Source organism: Grammomys surdaster, unplaced genomic scaffold (assembly GCF_004785775.1).
Source record: "Grammomys surdaster isolate TR1022 unplaced genomic scaffold, NIH_TR_1.0 173, whole genome shotgun sequence".
Classification (NCBI taxonomy): domain Eukaryota; kingdom Metazoa; phylum Chordata; class Mammalia; order Rodentia; family Muridae; genus Grammomys; species Grammomys surdaster.
In genome coordinates this window covers 1,975,101-1,990,884 of record NW_021604621.1, presented here as the reverse complement: position 1 = coordinate 1,990,884, position 15,784 = coordinate 1,975,101, and the positions used below count along the sequence as shown (strand labels likewise).

Genomic DNA, 15,784 nt, shown 5'->3' with positions numbered 1-15,784 from the left:
GTGTGTGTGTGTGTGTGTGTGTGTGTGTGTGTGTGTGTGTGTGTGTGTGATGGCTTTCTAAACTTACAAAAAGAGCTAAAATTTTACCTAAAATATTTTACCTAAAGGCAACCAAGTTAAAGTTCTAAGGAATGCATATTTCTATTATTAACTGATTTTGTCAGAATCTATATAGAAACTATTATCTCCTGTAATATTTTCCCATTTTATTGATGTTTAAACACTTTTTTTAATAATTTATTTCTTTTTTTTCAAATCGTAATTCATTCACACGGGTTATAAATACAGAAAGGCAGGATGTGGGAATATGTTCAAACAACATGAAGACACAATATATATTTTAAAAGTAGACACATAAGAAAAGCTAAGAGTACAGCGTGTAATAAAATTTTACCACTAAAAATTTCCTGTCTTTCCCAATTAAATTGAGGTCTGATTTTAAAACAGAACCTGAGTAGTATAATGTTCACAATACCTTAAAAAAATCAGTAATACCTAATTTTGAACCTGCCATTGTTTTTCAGTAGATTGTTGATTTCATATTATATAATGATTCACACATCTAAAGAAATACTATATCCTGGAGAGGGGATACTTTTGACATCAACCCCTATGCAATCAGGCTTGTCCCTCAGGGAACCCAGATAGGTATTTTTATCTTTTATTTATATTCCCTTGCAGTGCTTAGCCTCGCAGCCTAGGCAAGAATTCAGATCACCTGTCAGAGGGGGTTCTGGGTGGCCCCTCTCTGCTTGGTCTAGGGGCAGAAGTCCCTCCTTTTAGGTTGGGTGGAGATGGGTTTTGAAAACACCCTGTATAAAGTAACAACCTCATCTTGAGTCTTGTGGTCCTCCATAGCTAACTTATGATAATGTATCTGAGTAGGTTTTGCTATCAAATTATTTCTCTGTTGTATCACAGAGTTACTCTGCCTATTTGAGGGCCAGGGACCAGAAGAAAAAAGCAAAAAGAACCCAAATAATGGTCCCAAGATGGGAGGAAATAGGGTTGACAACCTTGGAGAGGCATTGTACCAGCATTCATCTGTCTCTTTCTCTCTCTGATTTTTCTTAGGGCCTTCACTACATATTTCATGCTCTCTTTAACCCTCCTTGTCTTGTCTATGTAAAGGCAACCTTCTTCTTTAAGGGCTGTACACAGTCAAGAGCTGTACACAGCCTTTTCTGTTGTAATAGAGTAATCAAGTCCAATAAGGATCTTTGCGATTTTAGGAGGTCTCTACAGACAGCGAAACAAGGGATTTCTTCAGATTAGTGATGGCAATCTCTACCTGTTTGATGTTCTTGTCAGTGGCCCTTCAAAGGTCTGAGTAGTATAAGTTCGGAGGCCAGCATCTGGATTAGAACTTCTGCCTCACTGGACAACGACAGGGGGACTGGAGCCATTACAAGGTCCCCTTCAAATACTGGAGGTCAGGCCTCTATCCCCGCCTTTGCAAGTTTAGAATTGCCACAGCCCTTCTATACTTAGAGAAGGGAGGAGATGTCAGGGGCAGCCCTGCTTACACACTGAAGGCCTAAAATCAGCCATAGGCCTAAAATTAGCAATAGGCCTGTCATACATGTATACTAACACCAAGTCTTGGGTCTCAGTGGAAAAACATTGAAACAGATGGCTATAAGCTAATGTAAACAGGCAGCTTTTATGGAAATTTACCAGCCTGAGTAGTACCTTGTAAATAGGTAGCCTTGGCAGACAATACCAACTTAGATAAGGACATGCTAGTCATAGGCAGAGTCATAGTGACTTGTCCCCTGAAACTTCACCCAGCCGATACCTGGTTCTGAAGATATCTGTATTCCCCCTGAACACCCACACTCCATTGTCATTCCCTTCCCCACATCCTGCCTTTCCGTGTTTATATCCCCTGTGTGAAAGAATTATGATTTGAGAAAAAATAAATTATAAAAAAAAGAAAGAAAGAAATACTATATCTCTGTTCTCCCTATCTCTGGATCATGGAGCATAGGTAATACAAACATCATCCTTAATGGAAAGAATGTCATGCTACAAATTCAAAAATGGCAGTCAATTAGTCTGAATAACAAATCGAAGCCTCTGAGGATGAATCTTTTTTTCAGCCTCTAAAAAAGGTGACCTTTTCAGTTTGATATCACTTGTTAGTTTTCAACATTAGTCTTTGTGGTTTTCCCATTATACAGTAGACATAAATGAAGGCATGAAGACAGTGATAAGGTCTAATGAGTTTGTACTGTAACAAAAAAGAAGTCTGCTGGAACTGCGGAGAAAAATGGAATGCCTAAATAGGCTATAAAAGATAAGCAAGCAAATAGAATTGAGAGAAGTTACTGTTAAGAATGAATCTTTCTACCATTAACCAAATTCCTAGAATTTGAGTATACTTTCTGAAGCAAAAACATTGAGCCTAAAAATTCACCTGACTTTAAGAACTGGAAGGGGGAAATATATTATCTCTCTTCTTATAAATTTATAAACTATTTTTAGAAAATAAGCATGTTGTGTTAATGAGGAAATTCACAATCTGGGGATATAAATTTTTACAAGACAAAAGATTTAACATACCTATATCTGGGGAGAACTGTATAGCTCAATTCTAAAAATCTCATGTAAAAGGAGTTGACTGTTTTATTTTAAAGAGAGAAAGAGAGATTCTGAAAATTAACATTGTTATAGACCCTAAACAAAATTGACTTATTTATAGCCAGCTAGAAAAACTACTCAGAAAAGATAACAAAGCTGAAAACAGACTTTTTTATTGTAGAAAGCTGCATGAAGCTATATTAACTTCAAATGATTCAAAAATAGTAACATAGGATATTGTTCAAGCATTACCCGATAAAGCTAAGTCAAAATATAGAAATGTTAGGAGATATTTTCCTCATAGAAATAAACCGGGATGGGGGGTTCAAAGCAGTTGTAAAAGGAGAACACTCTAAAGAAATCTACAGTTTGAGATCAATGGTATGGACCTTCCCTAGGATGTACTAAAGTCTTAGGTTTTATTCCAGTATTGTTAAAGCTGTGGGGGAAGGGTAGTAAATTTGTCTTGGTTCTCAGCTGACATGATCATGTACATAATGATAAATCTCTATGAAATATGTTAAAATTAATTTCATCAAACTACAGCAAATAGGCCAATATGTAAAAATCTATTATATAACTAAGAATTAACAATTAAAACTGAATATTATTCAGACTATTCAAATACATGCAGATATAGATTCAATGCACTGCATGTAAGATACACACAGATGTAATATATGAGAAAAATAAATAAAAGGGGAAAGATATGCAAAATTACTATAAAATAAATATAAAATCTATGATTAATGTGACTATAAAAATTGTAGAGAAATGGTTCGTGAAGTTGAGTTTTGGTGTTGTTATTAGGTACCTGTGTTGTGGGTTTCTTTCCTGGGATGAATGCACTTGTCTCATGTACAAAAATTCAGTTCTAGAAAAGTTTTGATATTGAAAGTTCCTGTAATTTAATCTATTGATTTTTTAGGTCATGTATCTGAGCACATTTCAAATAAATTGACATTTCTCTAGTCAAACTATGCATTCACTTAACTACTAATAGTGAATTATAAATAAGAAACCCATATATATATGTGGTGTGAAACAAGCATTCTGGTTTCATAAACATTTGCTCACCTTAGAGCTTAAAGAATTGCTATGATCACCTTACAGCTACTTCTGCTATAATTTATAAATGAAGAATGTTTCTTTCAATACCTAACATGAAAAACAAAATCTTTGATTGGCAATTCTATTGAAAATGGCAAAAAAAAAAAAGATAAGCATAACTTCATGTTTCTATTTTCAGTCTGGTATTGGCTATGTGCCACCAAGATAAACAAGATTACAAAATTACATTCCCAGCTCTCTAATCACTAAACCGACGTGAGCTAGGACAAGTTTCTGAAAAGACACCTTCCACAGCTGCCTCTGCAAAGCACTAGCATCATATTTCACCAATCGCTTTGTGTTCCCTTTATAATAATAGAGTTATTTTCTGTAGAGCATGAGATTACAAAAGTTGTAGTTTCTGGAATTTCTTGCCATTTTAAAATTACTAGATTAAAGATTTCTATCACTATGTATCATTGTGATATGAGAATGGCACTCAGGTTCAGGCTCATATATTTAAATGATTGGTCCCTAGTAAGTGGAACTGTTTGGGAAGAACTAAGCGGTGTGGCCTTTTTAGAGGAGATTTGACCTTGCTGGAGGAGATGTGTCTCTGGGGATGGGCCCAAATCAGCCCCACCCCTCTTTCTCCTAGCTGTGGATAAAGATGCAAAGCCCTCAGCTACTGTTCCATCACCAAGCCTATTTGCTTTCCACCATGATGATCATGGACTCGTGGACTAAAACTCTCTAAAATTGTAAAAAGACCTCCATATAAATACTTTATTTTTATATGAGTTGCCTTGATCACAGTGTCTTTTTCACAGCAATCAAACAGTAACTAACACCACCATATTAAAATTAAAACATTTAGAAGACTTATTTATAGTACTGGAGAGATGCCTCAGTAGTTCAATGTATTGCTTTTGCAGAGAGATCAATAATTGGTTCCTACCACCAACCATGTATATATGTATGTATATGCACCGTACAGTCATATACTATACAGTCATATACATAAAAGGAAAAGAATTAGTAAATTCTTACAAAAAACTTATTTAAAATAGGTAATAAATCCACAAAAATTTAAATTCAACCACAAAAACCAGAAAGCAATCTATCTGATATAAATGCATTAGAATACCTTTCTTCCATGCAAAAAGACATCATATTACATTTATTAGATTGTGAGACAGTGAGGACCTTTATTTCTTTAAGAAATAAAGAATAATCTTTAAATAGAGAATATACAGGAAATATCATAAATTTTCAGTAATGTCTCAGTTTTTGTAGAGGGTGGTCAATGAGATAGCGTTTCTCATCATAGTCCTGACTGTCCTTCAATTTACCCTATACACTACGTTGGCCTGTTATAAATTCACCTGTCTCTGCCTCCTGAATATTGGGATTTAAAGATGTTCACCACCACATACCTGTGCAGAGTCTTCTTTTTTATAAATGAATTATTTATTTATTTTATGTATATGAGTACGCAGTAGCTGTCTTCAGATACACCTGAAGGACATCCAATCTCATTACAGATGGTTGTTAAGCCATCATGTGGCTGCTGAGAATTGAACTCAGAACCTCTGGAAGAGCCATCAGTCTTCTTGACCACTGAGCCATCTCTCCAATCCCTAGTCTCTCCTTCTTAAGGCCACTTTTCTCCAAATATCTGACTAAATGTCATATACATTATAAGAAATTCTAGAATCAAACCTAATTCTCCTACCTGTAGGAGGAATATTCAAATATTTTGATTTAACTTCTTAGTCATATTTAATTACTCACTATGAAAAATGCAATTTGATTAAACAGATTATTATTTCCTTATAAATGATGGTTTGCTCTCTATATCCATCTGTAACCAATGTTAGATTTTTGTGACTAAACGAACAATTAAAGAATTAATTATAGTAAAAACCTGCTTCATTTGTAGAATTTGCCTTTGATTGTCTTCCATTAGCAAATAACAAGGGATTCAAGAGTCCCATTTCAACAGAGTGGCAGGCGCCATCCTGCCTTTTGGTTAAAGGCCAGCAGAAGCTGCTAAAGGAATAAAGGACAATTGGACCTGCGCAGATTATGAAGGTAAATATACTCAGGCATTGATGCATAAAATGAGAATCTGGATTCTTAAAATGAAAGGAGCCTATGTGACAGACATCACAGTAAAGATGTCTCTCCAATACCCCTCGAGATTTGTTTCTCTTTAAAAAAAAACTAATTTTGTAATAAAGATTTAGCCAAGTAGCTGGGTGGTTCATTTATAATGTTAATTAACAAGAATATATTTTGGAAAATGACTTTCAATCTGTGTTTGCTATGTTCAATAAGGGGATGAAATGATAGAATGATTACATTTTAAAAAGAAAATCATTAGATGATAGGGCCAAATTAGTCAACCAAATGGCTGTAAATTGAGCATCAAACCGTGGTCCCTGTAGTAGATAGAAAAAAAAAATCTTAAGATTATCTTATAGACTCTCTTATACATTATGGGTAGAAGTTTATTTGAAAAAATCATTTTGAAAAGTAATTTGGCAAGAGCAGATACCTATCATTTAGACAGTTAAAGTTCACCTATTTAAATGCCACCTGGAGAAGTAATTACTTAACAGTTTGTGACTTTGCAGAGGATTACATTTTAATTGTAGAAGCTACAAGGTTGGCAGGCAAGCAATGACGCCATTTACTATTGAGAAAACGCAGAAAGAATCCCAAATGCCAAATAAGAATGGTACAAAACAGAGAGGGAGCCACTTGTTCCAAACATCCAAACAAGTTTAATTTTCTGGTGTTGCTGCCCCAAGGATAACATAGATGAACAGAGTGAAGCTTTTGGAATACCACAGAAGGTAAGATGAAGGAGAGAAAAAGGAATAAGAAAATGCACAGCCACTTAAAGAAAAACCCACTAGGCTTCTATGTACGGTGTAGGAGTAATGAAAAGAGTCAGGAAGGAAGGTAGAAAGGATTTACATTCCAGATGTATCACAAAACTTCCCTAATGAGGTAGACTGTGGATTGAAATCCTTAATAGCCTTATTATAGGTAGGAGAAGTGTCATTCAAAATGGACAGGCTCTATTTTTTCACTTAAGGAAGAAAAATGAGGGAACGTATAGTAAAATCTAGGTCCTTGTGGATAAATACCCTAGGGAGTTGGAATAAAATGTTGTTAAATGATGACACAAGTCAAATGATCAATCAAAGGGAGGAATTATGGAAGGGTCAATGGTAAACAGAAGGTATTGGATTCCTGGATCTGGAGTTATGGGGAGTTGGCAAGAATTTAACAGCCTAACTACTGAAACATCCCTTGCCTTTTCAACATAATTTGATTCCTCCGTTTTAACATGTATAACATTAGGAATAACCTCATGATCAGATTATAGAGCCAGAATTCTTTAAACCTTGTCTTAACCACATTAACTACCTTACCTTGGACAGTTAGTTAACTTCTGTGTGACTCACATAAACACACGCACATAACGAAAGAGGAAGCATTATATCAGCCAAAATCCTCAGGTATAGAAACAACACAATCATGAGAATAATTTGATAGTGTACAGAATGAGACAAGATATTTGACATGGATATATCACACAAGGGGTTAGTATTTAGAATATATAATGAGATCTAAAATTCAATAGAACAAAATCAATTAACCCAGATAAAAACTGAGCATATTTGTAATCCCAGAACTTAAGTGGCCAAAAAGAGAGAATCACATGATCTTGAGGTCAGTCTGAGTTACAGAATGAGATCCTGTCTTAAATAAACAAAGGGGAGCTAGGATATGACCTAGTGGATAAGACTGTTGGCTATGAAAGCTTGGGGACCTTGTTTCAGATCCTAAGCCCCCCCATAATGTCAAGAATGACTTTGTTCACCTATAACTCAAAAATTGAGAAATGTAGTCAGGAGGATGCAAGAAACTCAGTGGCCAGCCTTACCCAAAAGCTGGACTTCAGGTTCAGTAAAAGACCCTGTCTCAAAAAATAAATGGAGATAATAAAGAAGGCATCCAAGGCCCTCTATTATCCTCTGCATGCATGTTCATGAATACACACACACACACACACACACACACACACACGCAAACCAGTAAGTTCAGCCATTATGAAATGTATGGGCATTCCTCAATTATTAAAAATATTCCTATTATCAGATTCAGCAGTTTCAACACTGAGTATAAAACAGAAAGAACTTAAATTTGTATGTGCCATTTAAGCATCAGTGTTCACTGCAGCATAGTTCACAATATAGAATGCAATGAACCTAAGTGTCCATCCCTAGATGATGAAAATAAGTAGCAATACACATATACATTGAATAATACCCAGTCATATAAACGAACAAACACAAGTCCTTACAACAACACGGGGAGAAATGTAATTTGCTATGTTATGTGAAAAACGTAAGGCACAGAAAGACAAATACTTAAAGTCTCCCCTACATAGTCTAATATAAGTAAGTTGGAATCAGAGGTTGCAGAAAGTACATAGGAAAATTGAATAGACATCTTAAAATACCATGCAGCAGTATATTTATGTATACACTTTATGTATCAATTAAAAATAATATAACATTTTTGCTCTTGTGCTGTTTTTAATTGTTATACTTTACATATATTATATTCTGACTGAAATTTCCCATACCTCCACTCCTCCCACCCCTCCAATATACCCTCTCCCCTAGATTTACTCTTTCTCTGTTTTCCTTCAGAAAAAAAATTAGCTGGCTCCCAGGAATATGAACCAAATATAGTATAACAAATCACAATAAGACTAGGCACAAATCTTCATATCAAGGCTTGAGAAGGCAACCCCGTAGGAGGAAAAGTGTCCCAAGAGCAGGCACAAGAGTCAGAGACACGTCCCCACTACTCTCACTTTTGGGGATCCCTCAAAAATCCCAAGCTAAACAACCAGAGCGTATATGCAGAGAGGACCTAGCACAGATTCGTGTAGGCTCCATGAATGCCACTTCAGTCTCCGTGAGTCCATATGAGCCCAGGTTAGTTGATTCTGTGTCCTGTGTTCTCCTGGTGTCCTTGACCCTTCTGGCTCCTAGAATCCTTGCTCCCACTCTTCAAGGTTCCCCTGGCTTCCTCTAGTGTTTGGAGAACATAATTTTTAAAAGTGAAAACAGCATTATCCCCTTAACAAATGTAATTACTAAAAAAGTTCACATAGTTTATGTATAGATATAAGTTTCCTGATTATTAGGGTCTACTCCATGACTCAAAGACTAAAAGTAGCAAAAGTGTTTAACACATTAATTACTCAGGATAGAGGCAGTAATAGTTACAGGTTAAAATAGAAAATAAGAAATGTTCATGGAACAACTGACTAAAATAGTGAAAATCTTGAATTTTGAAAATATATCTTACTAAGGTAGGAAAACATAGTGGTGAGTGCATGTATGTAATCTAAACACTTAGAAGTTTGAAGCAGAAGGATTGCAAGTTGGAGGGAAACTTGGGCTAAGAAGAAAGATCTTGTCTTAATAAGAAAACAAGAAGTTGAGCTGGGCAGTGATGGCGCACGCCTTTAATCCCAGCACTTGGGAGGCAGAGGCAGGCGGATTTCTGAGTTCGAGGCCAGCCTGGTCTACAGAGTGAGTTCCAGGACAGCCAGAGCTATACAGAGAAACCCTGTCTCAGAAAGAAAAAAAAGAAAAGAAAAGACGACAAGAAGTTGAATGTATAATTGTGGTTTGCATAAATATAAATTGTATTTATAGAAGCTATTTAAAATTAATGTTTTAAAATAGAATTTTCATACTTTAAGGTAAAGATTTTGTAACTTAAAAACTAAAATAAAATTGCACAAAGTATGAGCTCATACATAAACTATTTTTAAAATTATATATATATGAAAAATCACCAAAAAAATGGAAGGTACTTAAAGACTACTAATAGAATTGTAGTCAGATTTTTCTTTGTTTCACTATATTTTTCTTATTTTCTAATTTCCCAATATTGATCAAATATCACTTGTCATGTACAAAAGAGACAACAAAAACTGCTTAAATAAGGAGCATATAATTATTACCTCCATATAATGATAATATAATAAAGAGAACAGAAAACGTTCTATAAGATAAAATGATTGTAAGATCAAATGCAGACTAGACTACAACAAAACTAAACATTACATTTGTTCAAATAAAGGTATAATCAGCAAATGCTGTGATATTATGGAAAAATGCAACACTCCATTAAGGTAGGACAGGACATTGTATTAATTTTATTGATAATTGTCTTACACACACAGAGGTGTGCAGGGTGGGGGGAGTGTTGTGGGCGCATTACCTAAATAGAAAAGTATAAATGCAAGTTGTTATTGAGTTTCTGAGTAAGCATCTGCTGAAAATGTAACATTATGTCATTATGTCAGAACTGAGCAAAGGCTAATAACCAAAAAAGAGAACCAAAATATCTATCCTGCACTATAAGTGTTTTAGAAAACCTTTCCTATGGCACAGTGGAAAGAGTACACTGCAAAAAGTAATGTACAAGAAAGCTGAATCACAGGAAAGATCATACTATGCCTTTAAAGTCACGTAGACAATGAACGGAACAGAGTTAGCAAGTTATAGGTGAGGGTGTAGCTAATTGCAGGAGTACTTGTTTAACATGTTGAAGATTCTGGGTTCAATCCCCAACATCTCCCTTACCCTCCCCCCAAAACCCCCAAAACAAGAGATAACAGAAAACAAAATCCCACCACAGCAAATATGTATGTTTGTTCAATTATCTTTGACTACAATTTGAGATATTGTTATGAATTATAATTTTCAACATACAGAAAGCTTCTAACAGATTGTTGTTAGAGGCAGATATGTATATGTATGTACTGTTTCATTTAGGGACATTGCCTACAATTTTGTGTGTGTGTGTGTGTGTGTGTGTGTGATAGGATTATAGATAAAACTAAGATAATGTATTTCCTAGGCCTGTCTGCTGAAAAAGGCTATGAAATGACAGCTCAATCACAATCAACATGCCAAACATCCACATCTTGGTTCCTAAATACATCTATTTTGTTAAAAGAATCGATTCCTTGTAGAACTGGCTCATCCCTAAATTAGAACAAGGAAAGGAGATGACCATTTTGTGATGCTAGTAAATGAGGAGGTGCTCAAAACTGATGAAAACTCATGAAAGGATATAGAAATAATTGTGAACAGACTGCAGGTCTGTATATATTTAGAATAATTTCAGTAAATGCTTGTAGTAAAATAATAATTCATTATAAATAAAATAAAGCAAATATTCATTGTTAATGTTATACACATTGAATAAATAATTATATAATAAATTTAAAACAGTGAACATATAGTAAAAATAAATATATTTTGAGTAGAAATTTTTTGAAAATTGAAACCACCTTTGGCAAATTTAACTACAACAACCATTCATGCCAGAAACATTAACAGATGCTAGTATTTGTGATGAAACTATCATGAGAAATAGATGATTTGGCTTTCTAGACTGTCTCCCAATATTACCCTGTATAGTCTAATAAGATCAGCTTATTTATAAAGGGAAGTGAATGACTTTGTAGTGGACAAACTTGGCAGACACTATTCTAACCAAGTTGCCAAGGGTAATTCAAGGTAAAAAGAGTATCATATCTTGCATATACAAACAGCAACAGCCAAGTAAAAACATGGAAAATTATGCACTCTTACAAAATAGCACTATGGGTACATACAGAAATATATGCATAATGCTGTAGATACAGAGCTGGAATAAAAAGTATATATTGAAAAGTCTTCTGATAGTGTGTGTAATGTCCTGAATTTAATAAAATAATACATCTAAAGACAGTTGAGTGAACAAAATCATATATGAAGGTGCAGGTAAGTTAGTAAAACACAACAAAGTGAATTGATCATTTTTGACAAAACTGTACCACCATGCATTTCCTACTTATCACAACAGGCATATTTCTGGATATGTCTGCATACTTAAAACTACTGACGAAGCTTAGAAGAAACACAGGGCAATTATTTTCAAAGAAAATCATCTATCACAAGTTGTGGGTGTTTTATAAATCTAAATTTTACTGATATTACATAAAATCATATAACCTGTGATTACTTTTAGATTGCATTTAAACTACCTCATTTTGCATAGACATAGAGATCAAATAATCTTTAAAAATACATCTATTTACATTATGCTATACTGCTTTACATAAAATGAGCAGTGAGAGATGTAAATCCCATTATCATCAATATTGAATCTTCTGTGTCTAAGAAAATGTAATAGAGATTCATATATATGTTAACAGAGCATAATTCTATAGACTACATGCAAAGGAGACAGTATAAGAGACTTAAGGGCAAACTCTGAATTTGAAATTTCCAGCTCTACAATTCACCACCTATGTGATTTTTTAGCAAGTTGCTTAACCTCTCTGTTTCATAGTTTTCTCATCTATAAAGTAGCTAGTTCTTAATGCACACACACACACACACACACACATACACACACAATACATTAATAGTCTCTTTAAAAAAAACACAGAGCAAATGCAGTACCCTTAAATCCCTGGGTTCAATTACTTAGCATTACTTAAAGGACTAAATATGAAAATTTACCTCACTATACTAGCATAGTACTTAGCACATAATAAACAGTGAACAATATAAACACAAACAATAATGAAAGCAAAGATGATCTTTTATTCTATAGAATAGAACATTTCACAGAAAAAAATCATAGCCCAAAGCCTTAGTCTTACCCATGATAAGTTCTTATAAATGGTCACAAGGTACATAGTATGGTTTAAATTGTAGAAATAATAGTATAACTTCCAAAAAAACAAAAACAAAAAATGACCAAGTCACAAATATTTGTATGCTAGAAGTAGTATAACTGTACATATTATTTATAGCCATATCATTAAATCTACCAGCTTATCTCTTTGTCAGAGTTTTATAGCCATAGTTACCTTAACTTTTAAAAATATGATTTTTCCATCACTAAAAATGATCCTTCCGCCGGGCAGTGATGGCACATGTCTTTAATCCCAGCACTTGGGAGGCAGAGGCAGGCAGATTTCTGAGTTCGAGAGTTCGAGGCTAGCCTGGTCTACAGAGTGAGTTCCAGGATAGCCAGGGTTACACAGAGAAACCCTGTCTCGAAAACAAAAAACAAAAAACAAAACAAAACAAAAATGATACTTCCAGCTTGAAGTTGTCCTGTTTTCTTACTGTTAGCCATTCAATACCTGGGTTATTGTATTCTAATGAACATTCTACCTTAAAAAACTACCACATATTTTTGGTATCCAAATTTGGCATGACTTCAGTTAGAATGAAATCACATAACTATGAAAAAGTAAATTAATTTAACAAGTAATGTTCTTCCATATATAAAAGCCTCAATATTAGACAACCTCTGTGAAAAACTAAGCCAACTACAGTCAAGTTTCACTCTGGAGAAGGTGACCAATACAAGTATGGAGAGCAGATACCATTCATATTTTTGAGATGATTAAAACCTTCATTTAACTAGGGCATTTATTTGTGAGGCAGGAAAAACAAACCCCTGGATTTAAAAGAGGAACAAAATTCTAACCATAGGAAAGTGTGAACTAAAATGTCCTTTAAAAACTGTATAAGAGGGGGAAAAACAATTACTTCACAAACACTTGTTTACTTTGTGAATACAAAAATAAACTTGCACAAGAGTTTTGTCAATCAAAAAATTTTCATTTTTAATTTGAACAAGTTTAAATTAGCATGCAGTGCTGTTACACACACTAGTATAATTGGTATCTAGTGCGTATTTATTACTAGTAAGATCATTAAAAGGAAGGATTGCTTCAGGAATCATCCACAAAATCTTTGCCCTTGGGGCAAATGCTGTAAACAATAGGCATTAAGATGAGCTTCAAAGGAACAATTTTCTATAGCACAATTATAATTTATTCTAACCATCTTTAGCCATATTGACTGTCAAAACCATACCCCATTAAAAACGCTCTGCACCAAAAGAACATTATTAAGCTATGACTACTTTGATAGAGGAAACTGATGGTATGCATAACTAAAACATTGGATATGTGCAAGTTTTCCAGCATATTTTCCATCATAATTAGGTTGTGATTACAATAACATAAAAGTTACTTTTTGTACCAGCAGTATACACAGTTTTTCCAGAATATACAGAGGGCAATGTGATCTGAGGTGTACTGAGTCCAAAAGGAACCCTGTCAGCTAACTTTGATATAGACCCAGAATATCTGTCATATACTAGCTACATCTAAAGGATTAATAGTCACTCAAACATGATGTCATGTTTAAGTGTTTTTAAACATCCATTATGATTACTCAAATACAATACTTAAATAATTTGTCACACACTTAGTTTATTCACAGTTTGTGTGACATTAAGTAGGGTGGACTTCAAACTGGAGAACATTTTCTTCAGCATAACCCTTCATTGCTTTGCATTTACCTCTTATCTCCAGGAGAGTGGGTGTTGGGACTACCCAGATTCCCTGCTCAGGGACAGACTGTGGTATCCAGACTACATTCCTAAACGCAAGTGGAACTTTTTGCCCTGTCATTTCACATGTGCATCCTCCCCCACTCTTCTCATCCATAAAGCTCATTCCCATTTGAAAACTGAGACGTCTTTTCCTTTAAATGGGTGAAAGACAAATTCTTAAGTTGTTCAGGTGCCTTTCTGAGTTTAAAAAAAAATGCGAGCAAACAGAAATCCATAACTTTTTTTTTAAATGTGCAAAACTCCTGAAGCCTAAAGCTATATATAATGCTTCTGTATTTCCTCCTGGTTGGTATGTTATTTTATCATTTGTATAGGAATGATCTCAACAGGACAGAAAACAGGTCAGGACTTTACAAACCTGGGGTGAGAGTAGGTTTGTGTTGCCTAAGAAAAGTGTATATGCCAAGAGAAGAACTCCATAAATGCTAGTATCACTTTGACCATAGCTCAATTTTAAAGGAACCAAATATTAAACTATAAATCAAGTTTAAAACGTTCGTGGGTTGGGTACAAGCAGTAAAAAAAAAAAAAAAGCTAACTGGTAGACAGCTACCCTAGGTGGGAGATAGAGAGGAAGAAAAGTTTTAAATATCCCCCAGAGCCCAGTGACCCATTAAAGTGCCTCCCCACACCCTCTGCCCGGTCCAGGCTCCACTCCTGTCCCAGAAGAGGTAGCTTTAGAGATTAGTAAGCGGCCCTGTTTTTAAACACTTGAAAATTTCCCTCGGACCAGCGCTGTAAATTATGTTTCATTCTAGTAAAAGCCAACTTTGACTTCCCTGGCCAAGGTCATAGAGTAGGGAAGGTAAAGGCTCCAGTGGTTTCCTTTGGAGCGAGCCTAGGAGCGATGGGGCGGGAGGGAGGACTTACCGCAGCCTCTGCGGGCTGCCCCCACAGACACAGGGCCAGTAAGAACCAGCCGGCGGCCAGGCACACTCCACGCACTTGCATTCTTCTCTGGTTCCCGCAGCTCCGTCAGCACCCGCAGGGAATCCCAGGTCCCTTCAGACCGATTGACATAATCTTGAGGGGTTATTGGGAAGAGAGCTAGAGCTAGAAAGGGACAGTGAGTGTCCCGATTATGCTGGTGCACTTGGGGGAAGAGATTTATAAGAGTGGAGCGATTAAAGTAACAGAGAGAGGGAGAGCAAGAACAAGAAAGGAAAGAAGCTGTTCTTCCCTCCCCCCTCCCCTCCCCAAGGCCGGTCTCTTGGGAGCACTTTGCCTTCTGTTGGGACTTGCAAACTTTCCTCACTCACGTCCTACAAATCTACTTTCCTCTCTCTCTTCCCCGCACCGCCCCCTCCCTGCCGGCGCTGGGGAATTTGAGTATCACTCCGCCAGTGCTTCCCACTGCACCAGCAACCTGCGAGGGAGTGACGCTCAGTTATTTGAGGGAGGGAAACTTCCAAGACGAGTTGACTGAACACCACAAGTCCAACCAAAAAGATTTCCCGTTTGTTCAGTCGCAGCTTCTCTTAATAGCAGTCTTTCCTGCCAGTCGAGCTTTCCTTTGGACGTGTGCATCGCAGCCATTGGCAAATAGACCTGACCCTGGGACTATTTTTTTCAGCGGATGGATTTCAGAGTATGGTGCTTTTTATTGTTAATC

The 15,784-nt window shown here is 35.7% G+C and overlaps 1 protein-coding gene across 2 annotated transcripts in view; it reads right to left on the bottom strand.

The window, feature by feature from the left end:
• The window catches only part of Col4a5 (collagen type IV alpha 5 chain), a 187,781-nt gene extending 172,365 nt beyond the window's left edge, over positions 1–15,416 (bottom strand). For both annotated transcript variants that reach the window (XM_028767456.1, XM_028767457.1), the window contains exon 1: positions 15,043–15,416. In XM_028767456.1, coding sequence (XP_028623289.1) covers positions 15,043–15,123 — 81 coding nt within the window. In that variant the 5' untranslated portion in view covers positions 15,124–15,416. The remainder of the gene's footprint in view (positions 1–15,042) is intronic.
• Between the last annotated feature and the right edge of the window lie 368 nt (positions 15,417–15,784).